General features: G+C 42.8%; 1 protein-coding gene across 4 annotated transcripts in view; it reads left to right on the top strand.

The window, feature by feature from the left end:
• LOC122552587 (collagen alpha-1(XII) chain-like) overlaps positions 1–11,323 on the top strand; it is a 264,538-nt gene that overhangs the window by 126,882 nt on the left and 126,333 nt on the right. For all 4 annotated transcript variants that reach the window (XM_043695315.1, XM_043695311.1, XM_043695313.1 and 1 more), the window contains 2 exons: positions 7,300–7,419; positions 8,597–8,743. In XM_043695315.1, the coding sequence (XP_043551250.1) occupies positions 7,300–7,419; positions 8,597–8,743 (267 nt within the window). The remainder of the gene's footprint in view (positions 1–7,299; positions 7,420–8,596; positions 8,744–11,323) is intronic.

The following is an 11,323-nucleotide window of genomic DNA, read 5'->3' as shown; positions in this document are numbered from 1 at the left end:
AACGTCGATTCTCCTGCTCCTCAGATGCTGCCTGGCCTGCTGTGTTTTTCCAGCACCACATTTTTCAAATCCAGCCTAGAATGACAAGTTTCCCTCACTATACAGCATTTGTGAAGTTGCTTAGATTCTACAGCAATCTAACTAATCATGGTCATTTCAAAATTAATTTGAGTTCTTAAGTTGTTTTGGTGGAACTTAAACTCATGTTCTGGTACAAGTGATTGATGTGGGCCTCTGGATTACTAATCCAGGAGATGTTACACAACACCACTATTCCCCATCTCCTCATTTTCTCAGCCTGCAGACATTGAGGCAAATTGCAATGTCTCCAAATGCTGTCTCAGCTGAGATCAACTAACTGGATATAGTCGATTCTTCATTAACCCAGCACTCCCAGGTGTATTTCAAAATTTTATAGCCAACATCTATTAGAAATTGCATTTTAAAACTCAGCCAGAAAAGAAATCATGAGCTGGCTGCCATCCTTGAATCTTGGAGCTGCAATTTGGTGCATTGAGGATTGGTTTTATGTTGGAATGTTGTGAGCAGCAGGCCAGGTGATAGGGTACTCAGTAACCTCTGTACCTTACAGAATGTTGGCAGTGGCTCAGTAGGGTAGCAAGCCTAGCTTGGCGTCTGAAAGTTGTGGGTTCAAATCCCAGTCCTGGAATGTGTGTATGCAATCCATATTCCACTTCACGGTTGCAGTACTGCAGGAGATGTAATCAGTAAAATAATATCCTGCTTGCCCTTTCAGGTCATAGTCATAGAGATGTACAGCATGGAAATAGATCCTTCGGTCCAACCCATCCATGCCGACCCAGATATCCAAACTCAATCTGGCCCAAACCCTTCCTATTTATGTGCCTCTTAAAGGTTGCAATTGGACTCGTCTCCACCACTTCCTTCGGCAGCTCATTCCATACATGTACCACCCTCTGTGTGAAAAAGTTGCCCCGTAGGTCTCTTTTATATCTTTCCCCTCCCACCCTAAACCTATCCCCTCTAGTTCTGGACTCCCCGACCGCAGGGAGAAGACTTTGTCTATTTATCCTATCCATGCCCCTCATAATTTTGTAAACCTCTATAAGGTCACCCCTCAGCCTCCGATGCTCCAGGGAAAACAGCCCCAGGCTGTTCAGCCTCTCCTTATAGCTCAAAACCTCCAACCCTGTCAACATCCTTGTAAATCTTTTCTGAACCCTTTCAAGTTTCACAACATCTTTCCAATAGGAAGGAGTCTAGAATTGCACGCAATATTCCCACAGTGGCCTAATAATGTCCTGTACAGCCGCAGCATGACCTCCCAACTCCCGTACTCAATACTCTGACCAATAAAGGAAAGCATACCAAACACTGCCTTCTTCACTATCCTATCTACCTGTGACTCCACTTTCAAGGAGCTATGAACCTGCACGTGGATGTAACAGATCTAGTGTAAATCACAAAGAAGGGAAACAAGTTCTGCCCAGTCTCCGGGCTGGTATTCACTTCTCAATCAACTGAAAACAAGTGGTTCTGCCACCCAACTGGGTAACCTTTCAAAAGATGCTATATAAATGCAAGTCCTCCTATCAGTTCATCAATCACCTGTGGCTTAGAGAATCCAAGGAAAATGGTGAGCAAGGTGGAGTACAGTTAAATCCTGATGGAGGGATCAATAACCAGGGGCATAGGTTTAAGGTAAGGGATTCGAGGTTTAGAGAGAATGTGTGGAAGTGTTTTCACCCAGAGGATGGTGAGAATCTTGAATTCGCTGCCTGTAAAACTGGTATTGACAGAAACCCTCATAACATTCAAGAAGTACCTGTATTTCATGTCCACTTGCGATGCCAGGGTAATGGGCCAAATGCTGGAAGACAAGATTAGAAGAGTTAGGTGGTTGTTTGTGGCTGGCACAGGGTCAGTGTGCCAAAGATATTGTTTCTGTGCTGTAGGCCTTCATTGACTCTCAATCCTGATAATTAAACAAAAGCTGAGGGAATTCTGCAAAGGAAAGGGGGTTTCCATCAAGTTTTAGACCTATTTTCAGTGTACTTCAGTGTTAGTGAGTGCAAAATGTGGAGGTGGTGAGGCTGGATAAGGAACAAGAGCTAACTAGGGAATTTGGTGGAAGTGGGAATTCAGTTTAAGTGGGACAGGAAATGCTTTTTTGACGCCTTTTCTCAGCTTCCAACACCTGGTGGTTCTTGCATTAAATTTATAGCTTAGCTCTTTACCAATGATCCTGAGACAGCGTCTTCCAAACCTGTGACCACTTCTATCTAGAAGGACAAGGGCAGCAGATACATAGAGACACCATCACCTTCAAGCTCCCCTGCAAGCCAATCAACTATCCTGACTTGGAAATATATCACCGTACTATTAGTGTTCCAGGGGTCAAACTTTTTAAGCTCCTTCCCTAACAGCATTGTGGGTCTACCTACAGCAAATGGACTGCAACGTTTCAGGAACGCAGCTCACCCCACCTTCTCAAGGGCAACTAGGGATGGGCAATAAATACTGGTTGAACCAGTGATGGCCACATCCCATGAGCGAAAAAAAAACAAAGACTAGTTAATGTAACTATGGATAACAGTTGAGAGATATTTTTAAGTTTGAAACTTAATTAGTTAAATAAAGGACAATAAAAGTGTCAGGTTAAGATATGTGTTGCAGCTGTAGCATTTTGGAGATGGTGAATGCCTGTGTGATCGAAAGCTGAGTTGGTGTTTGAGTTGCAGACACAGCGATGTATTAGGAAAGGGGAACATTACCTGGACCCTTTGTTTCTGGAGGTGGTATTAGCTCTTAGGATAGAAATGTCTGATGAGATCCATAGTCAAGGGCAAGAGGGTATGAGTAACAGTAAGGCAGCAGTGGAGGAATCTCCAACAAATAGTCTTGTAGCTTGCAGACTTCTTTACTTGCTCTATGTTAGGGTGAAGGGCATCTCCTCACGACTGGAATGAAATGGACGGACGGAGGATCTGTTCGCAGTTTTCCATGTGGGTCCCAATAATATAGGTAGGCCACAGAAAGAAGTTGTATTTGGGAATAATGAGGAACTAGCACTAAATTGGAAAGCAGAACCACAAAGACAGTAAAAACTGAAAGGACTGTGAATGCTGTAAATCAGAAACAAAGACAGAAGTTGCGGGAAAAGCTCAGCTGGCCAGGCAGTAACTGTGAAGAGAAATCAAAGTTAACACTTTGGGTCCGGTGATACTTCCTCAGAGCTGGACCCGAAACATTAACTCTGACTTCTCTTCATAGATGCTGCCAGATCTGCTGAGCTTTCCAGAAACTTCTGTTTTTTGGCACAAAGATAATAATCTAATTTTGTGACGATAAAGGCCTGGTGGTCACATAACTAGGCTCATAATCTGTGGATTGGGATTTGAATCTTTTGTCTGTCATGGTGGTAAAATTTCAATTTGGGGAGAAGGATTCAGGTGAAAGAAGGTTAGAAATCTAATGGTAAAAGGTGAGGAATTAGAGAAGCATATTATTGTGGGTAAAGAAAAGGGAAGTTGAACAGGAAGGGACGGGGAAGTTTAATGATAAGAGTGCATCAAAGAGTAAGTCTGTGCAGGGAAATCCTTTTGGCCGTGCAGAACATCTGCACTGAGATATATGAACAAGTAGCGCAAGTAGAAGGAAATTACATAGGTCTGATTGGCCATTACTAAGAGATTGTTAGAGGGTGACCAAGTTTGGAAAATAAGCATTCCTAGGAAAACATTTTAAAATAAAACAAACAAAATGGAAAGTGAGAGCAGTAACTCTGAAAACAAAACATGGCATTCGGATATTTGGGAGAAAGTAACTGAGCACAAAAAAAAATCAGGAAGTTGAAACAGTATGGTTAAGGATTGTTAATATCAAGGATCAGAACATACGAGTTTAAAAGGCCCCTTGGTATGTGGATAATGCAAACGTTACTTGTCACTTCTAAGCACATGCCTGCATATTTTTAATATCTGAGTAATCACGATTGGTGTTTAACATTTCTAACCATTGGTAAATACCCTCACTTGTGACTTTGTGATGGAGGATTAGTCATTTATGAAGCAATTACAACTGCAACATTGAAAAGGCATCTGGATGGGTTTATGACTAGGAAGGATTTGGAGGAATATGGGCTGGGTGCTGGCAGGTGGGACTAGATTGGGTTGGGATATCTGGTCAGCATGGATGAGTTGGACCGAAGGGTCTGTTTCCATGCTATACATCTCTATGACTCTATGACTCTAACAGTAATTATATTGATGGACAGAGCATTTAAAAATAAATGGTCGGAGCTTTTTAAAATGCAATTAAATAGTTGTGGGCAATGTTAATTGTAATACTGATGCGAATATATCAAATTGGCAAAAATATCTGGAAGTTCAGTTTATCAAATGTTTTTGTGATAGATTTCTGGAGCAAGATGTTATGGAACCAATTAGGTATGAAGCTATTTTAGATCTAGTTTTTTGTAAAGAGATAAGATAAATAAATATCATCATAATAAAATATCCACTGGGAAGTCGTCATCATAATACCATTAAATACCACATTAAATTTGAAAACAACATTATACAACGTGGAATATGTGCACAATAATATAAGATGTGGAGTTTAATGTTTGCTTAATTTAGGATCAGCTGTTCTACACCATCATAAAACATTGATTTATTCCTCATTATGTGTGTGTGGGGGTACATTTACCTTTTCATTTATTTGACTTTCTGAGCACAAGATGGAGATTTGAGGTAATTGGCATAGAAGCAATGGGGTAATGAAGAGAAAACTTTCACAGTTAGTTATTGTCATGTGGAATGTTCTATCTGAAATGGGAGGGGAATCCAATTCAATAGTTAACTTTCAAAATGAATTGCATAAATAATTGTGAAGGAGAAATGACCTAGCCCTTGCAGAAAGCGCCAAGTCAGTGAGGCGGATTGGATCAATTCTTGCAAAAGCTCACAAACAATGTGCCGATTTGTCTCTGAAATAACTGCACAGAGGCTGGTATCCTGTTATGAAGTCACCCTTTATTTACGTGTGCACAGTACATAGTTTGTGACCACCCAGCTCAGAGCCAGTCCCTCGAATGAGGAGACTCTGTGACTCTCCAGGTTCCCTGACTTTTTTTCTTGCACAATACATTGGGTCTGACCAGCCTGCTCAAAACCAGTCCCTAGATTGAGTAGACCTTAAGACCGTAAGATCATCAGACATAGGAGCAGAAATTATGCCATTCAGCCCATCAAGTCTGCTCCACAATTCAATCATGGCTGATAAGTTTCTCAACCCCATTCTCTCGTTTTCTCCCCGTTACCCTTGCTCACCTTGATAATAAAGAACCTATCTATGTCATTCTTAAATATACTTAATGACCTGGTCTCCACAGCCTTCTGTAGCAAAGAATTCCACAGATTCACCACGCTCTGGCTGAAGAAGTGTCTTCTTATCTCTGTTCTAAAAGGTCTTCTCTTTACTTTAAGGCTGTGCCCTCCAGTCCTAGTCTCTCCTACCAATAGAAACATCATCACAATAACCACGCTGTCCAGGCCATTCAATATTCTCTATGTTTCAATTAGATTCCCCCCCTCATTCTTCTGAGCTCCATCAAATATAAACCCAGAGTCCTCAACTGTTCCTCATATGTTAAGCTTTTCATTCCTGGGACCAGTCTCGTGAACCTTCTCTGAACAAGCTCCAGTGCCAGTACATCCTTCCTGAGATATGGGGCCCACAACAGCATACAATATTCCAAATATGGTCTGACCAGAGCCTGATAGAGCCTCAGAATTACATCTCTGCTTTTATATTCAAATCTTCTCAAAATAAATGCCATTATTGCATTTGCCTTCCTGACTACTGACTCAACCTGCAAGTTTACTTGGAGAGAATCCTGAACGAGAACTCCCATGTCTCTTTGCACTTCAGACTTCTGAATTTTCTCCCCATTTAGAAAATAGTCTATGCCTCTATCCTTCCTACCAAAGTGCATGAGCTCATCCTTCCCATATTGTACTCCATCTGCCACTTCTTTGCCCACTCTCTTAATCTGTCCAAATCCTTATGCAGCCTCCCCACCTCCTCAATACTACCTGCCCCTCTAACTATCTTTGTATCATCTGCAGATTTAGCCAGAATGCCCTCAGTTCCTTCGTCTAGATCATTAATGTGGATAGTGAAAAATTGTGGTCCCAACACTGAGCCTCGAGGAACACCACTTGTCACTGGCTGCCAGTCTGGGAAGGACCCTTTTATCCCCACTCTCTGCTTTCTGCCAGAAGCTTCTATCCATGCCAGCACCTTGCCTCTAACACCAAGGCCCTTATCTTACTCAGCAGCCTCCTGTGCGGTACCTTGTCAAAGGCCTTTTTGAAGTCCAGGTAGATAATATCCATTGGCTCTCCTAGGTCTAACCTGTTCATTACTTCCTCAAATCATTCTAGCAGGTTTGTCAGGCATGACCTCCCCCTGATGAAACCATGCTGAGTTTCCCCCTATTTTATCATACACTTTCCAAGTATTCAGAAATCTTGTCCTGCACAATGGATTTCTACCCACGACCGAGGTTAGGCTAATAGAGTCTGTACTTTTCCATCTTTTGCCTTATTCCCATTTTAATCAGGGGTGTCACTTTAGTCATTTCCCAGTCCTCTGGAACCCTCTCTGATTCTAGTGATTCCTGAAAAATCACCACTAACACCTTCACTACCTCTTCAGCTATCTGTCTTAGAATTCTGGGGTGTAGTCCATCTGGTCCAGGTGATTTATCCACCTTCAGGCCATTCAGTTTTTCTAGCACCTTCTCCTTGGTGATGACCACCATATTCAGCTGTTCTCCTCACTCTCTTGAATTTTTGGGATATTACTCACGTCTTCCACCATGAAGACTGACATGAAGTAATTATTCAGTTCTTTCTGAATTTCCTGTTCATATCTGTCAGCCAGAGCTCCCTGATTGACCCAGATTAACAGCCCCACACAGGGATCTCATAGTCAATGAGATCCACATGAGCCCTCATTCCAATCTCCAATATCTCCTTCTATGATTGTTTCTGTTGTGACTCTAGCCTCAGAAGATTCGCCCCTACATCTTCTATGTTATTTCCTGAATGTCAGCAGTCTCTATAATGAGGTGTCTTCCTCTTTATTGTTTATGAATCTTTGCCAGCAGACCTGTTTAGATACCAGCAATCAGCATCAAAGCTCAGAGCAGGAGACAAATCTCAGACATATTTTTTTGCTTTCACTGTGAATGAATTCAAGGTTTTTTTTTGTGTTCATTCTGTAACTCTTCTCCTTTACCTCCTTCAGTGGGATTGCTGGAGCCACGCAATCTGAGGGTGTCTGATGAGTGGTATACTCGATTCCGTGTGACCTGGGATCCTGCACCATCTCCAGTCCTGGGATATAAGCTTGCTTACCAGCCCGCAGGTAGGTAAACACCACATCTGTGCTGCATATGTCCCATTCGCCTGCTCTTTTACATAGCTTTATTTCCCCTCCTGTGGTTTCACTGCAGGTAATAATGCATTGCCTTCAATTTTCCATTTCCATCATTTCTGAGCTCCTTCCAGCTTAAATATGCTGCAGTCCAAGAGTTTACGATCTGCCTCCCCTGGATTTTATTCATCTGGTATTTGGAATAACAAAAGAATAACAAAAATTGCTCGTAATCAAATGACTGAATTAAAACATGGACTCACCTGGCCTTCCAGACCTAATATTCTGCCTCTCAACTTTGTGCATCTTAGCCAGTGCTTGCTGATTTAGGGAGGATTAGGAGATCAGTCAAGGGTTTCTGGTTCAAGGAAGTTAGCTGAGGGTAGATTTCGGTTGCAATCTCACCCAGAATTATACAGTTCACCCACAAGCGGAATCAGGCACTGTGTGCCAAATTCAAAGACCAACACCTCCATTGTTTCATAGCTACCTGACCGAAGTCTGACACAAAAGATTGGCCTGTGCATGGCTTCTGAATAAGCTTCATCTCTTCACAAGTATAGAGTGAGGCCTAACATCTGTTTTAAGCCCCTCTCTGAAAGTGCTTGGATTGAGATTCAGGCCTGCACTGACCAGGATTCTTCAACCTTCAAAACAATAACTGCTTTCAAGATAAAATTGCAGGAAATACATTTGGGAACAGTGGCTCTACCTTTCCAGCAATATCACCTCCCACCTCCACCCCCACCTGGTCCCTGACTGATATTCCATGAAACGTGAATGTTTCCCTAATTTTGAAATGGCTGAGCTACCAAGCAAGATGCACCTGGTTCAATAAGCTGCCCTAGAAAATCAGGCACCAGTCTTAATGTTTGTTGCTGAATTGGGGGTGTGAGGCCCAGTCTGTGACCTTGAGCCCAACTTTGGGCACAAAGCCTGAATCTCAGTTGAGTTGTTGCACCATGTTGAAGATGTGTATGAATCTATGTTCACATTCAATTGTCAGATTGCAATTATACAGAGCTGAAGTTCAACACAACAGGTACATTTATTATTCAGTGTTTGTACTGCCCCCTCCCTTCTCATTGACATGGAAGCCAGACTCGTAAAGGAAAAGTAAATCGTGAGAGAAGGTCAAATCTAAAATTGAATGCATTGGTTGTTCCAGGCAGTGATGAGAAAATGGAGTTGTTCGTAGGGGATGTGACATCTTACACACCGCAGAATCTGAAACCTGGGACACCGTATGATGTCAACGTCTACGCCATCTACGATTCGGGGAGCAGTGGGCCTTTGGCAGGCCAAGGCACTACCCGTAAGTTAATGAGGCCGAATTTATATTGTGGCAAAGTGGTGCTGCTTTTGGTTCCTTTTCTCAACCATTCTTCAAAGTTCACCACCGGCTTTATCCGCTGGGCCTTAATCAAGAGCTCGCCCCTAGTCTTGCACAACACGCTGCCATTGATGGATTGAAGGTCACAGCTCCTTGGTATAACTCCCTGGCAGAGTGAAGGTGCCATGCTGACAATGCCAACCTACATGGCTTCATTCGTGAGTGGGCCACTTGCATGGACGAGAGGGACGTGATTCAGGACAAAGGGATTGGTGTTTCTCTTACACACATAGATTCGGTAATGCCTCTTTTGTTGCGAAAGGACAAATTTGCAATGCCATCGCACCAGCTATGCAACAGCAAGTGACCATGCAAACACTACCTTTAAAAATACCTCTGTGTGTCTCGTAGGCTCATAGAGTCACAGAGATGTACAGCACGGAAACAGACCCTTCAGTCCAACTTATCCATGCAGACAAGATATCTTAAATTAATTTAGTCCCATTTGCCAGCACTTGGCCCATATCGCTCTAAACCCTTCCTGTTCGTGTACCCATTCCTTTTAAATGTTGTATATCCACCAGCCTCCATCACTTCCTCTGGCAGCTCATTCCATATACATACCACCTTCTATGTGAAAAAGTTGCCCCTTAGGTCTCTTTTATATCTTTCCCCTCTCACCCTAAACCTATGCCCTCTAGTTCTGGACTCCCCCACCCCAGGGAAAAGACCTTGTCTATTTAGCCTATCAATGCCCCTCATGAATTTGTAAACCTCTCTAAGGTGACCCCTCAGCCTCTGGCAGTCCAGGGAAAGCAGCCCCAGCCTATTCAGCCTCTCCCTGTTGCTCAAACCCTCCAACTCTGGCAACATCCCGTAAATCATTTCTGATCCCTTTCAAGCTTCACAACATCCTTCCTATAGCAGGGAGATCAGAATTGCATGCTGTATTCCAAAAGTGGCCTAACCAATGTCCCGTACAGCCACAACATAACCTCCCAATACCTATACTCAGTGCTCTGTCCAATAAACTGTTTCGATTCACACATAAAGGGGGTGAGGAAAACAGCCAAATTTTTCAGCCTGAATGCTGAGTTGGGGTTAAGTCTTAATGAGCTTCCCTGAGGATTCACTGAGTTTCAATCAGTGCCTAAGCTGAGCCACACGGACTGTGAGTGCAGCACATCTCAGTGTTGGACAGGGCAGGGGCTCGGACCTTGCCTCTCAGCATACCTTGGGAGCAATGCCCTGTGATCTTGCTCCCAGTTTCCATTCACTCACAGGCCATTGGTGTTGCTGGGAATACCAGCACTGATTCATTATCCAGTGAGACACTATTTAATGGGCAGGGTCTGGGGAGTAAGGCAGGACGAGATTCTGAACACATGAACAAGGTACAAGAGTAGACCAATTGGCCCTTCAAGCCTGCTCTGCCATTCAATAAAATTATAGAAGTTCGAATTTTAACCACAATGCTATACTCCTTACTCTCTGATAATCTTTCATCTCCTTGGTAATCAATAATTTATCTACCTCAGCCTTAAAAAAATTGAAAAATTCTGCATCCAATGCATTTTAAGGAGGGAATTCTGAAGATTCTCAACCCTCTGAGAGATAAAAGAATGTTTCCTCATTTCCATCTTCACTTTCCAAGTGACGCAGGTGACAAGTCTGAAATCCTACAGTGGACTGTTCTGTGCAGCGATGCTCAGGTGGCTCTGGATGGACCGAATGGTCATTCTCAGGTTCAAACACATTGTGATGCTCTTCTTGATCCTGAGAATGAATGCAGGGGAGAAAAAAAATCACTTGCTCACACAGAGGGGTTTGGCTGTAATATCCAACTTTCACATAGAGTTTGCAAGGGGAGCAAGGTGCTAATGGTTTGAAGATTAATTTGAGAGATCGAGAAAGAAAAAATATTTTGAAATATCTATTCTCAGGGCATGTCTTCACTGGCAAGGAGGGTGTTTATTTTCTTAACAAGATGGTAGTTTTTTTTTACCCCTGTAACATTACCCTAATATCTTTCTCTCAGCTTCTCTATTTCTTATCTGTAAGGGGAGTACAGAGGCGCTGATTTTACTTTGCACCAATCTGCTTGTGGCCTCCCTTCGCTCCCCAGACATATCACACATTGCCTTTGCAGGATGAATTTGTTTTTTTTTGCTGAATGCTGATTTCCTCTGGGATTATACTGACGGGCTGCCAGGTTCACTGTAAGCACTGGCCAGTGTTAAATTACCAGCCCCTGCACGCGCTCAGTTTTCACTCCCCACAGAAAAGTTGCAGGATATTCCTGTCAACCCTTTGTTCCAGCCAACACAGACTTCACACTTTCAGAGTTCAAGCCAACTTGGAGGTTGTGTGGTGAAAAGTTTATTTCAGAATGTAGGTGAAGAGATTAAAGCATCATCATTGAGCCTAACCTGCTGTATGAAGGTCAGACACTTTATTGACATCCGTCAGATGTCCCCTTTTTATCTATCCATTTTAAAAAATTTTTACCCCTCTTTCCCAGTTTCCTTGCTTCTTTAATATCTCCCGTATTGGATATTCTTC

Source organism: Chiloscyllium plagiosum, chromosome 9, assembly GCF_004010195.1.
Source record: "Chiloscyllium plagiosum isolate BGI_BamShark_2017 chromosome 9, ASM401019v2, whole genome shotgun sequence".
NCBI classification, from domain to species: Eukaryota; Metazoa; Chordata; class Chondrichthyes; order Orectolobiformes; family Hemiscylliidae; genus Chiloscyllium; species Chiloscyllium plagiosum.
Note: the sequence above shows the minus strand (reverse complement) of the source record. Positions and strands in the feature narration are given on the sequence as shown.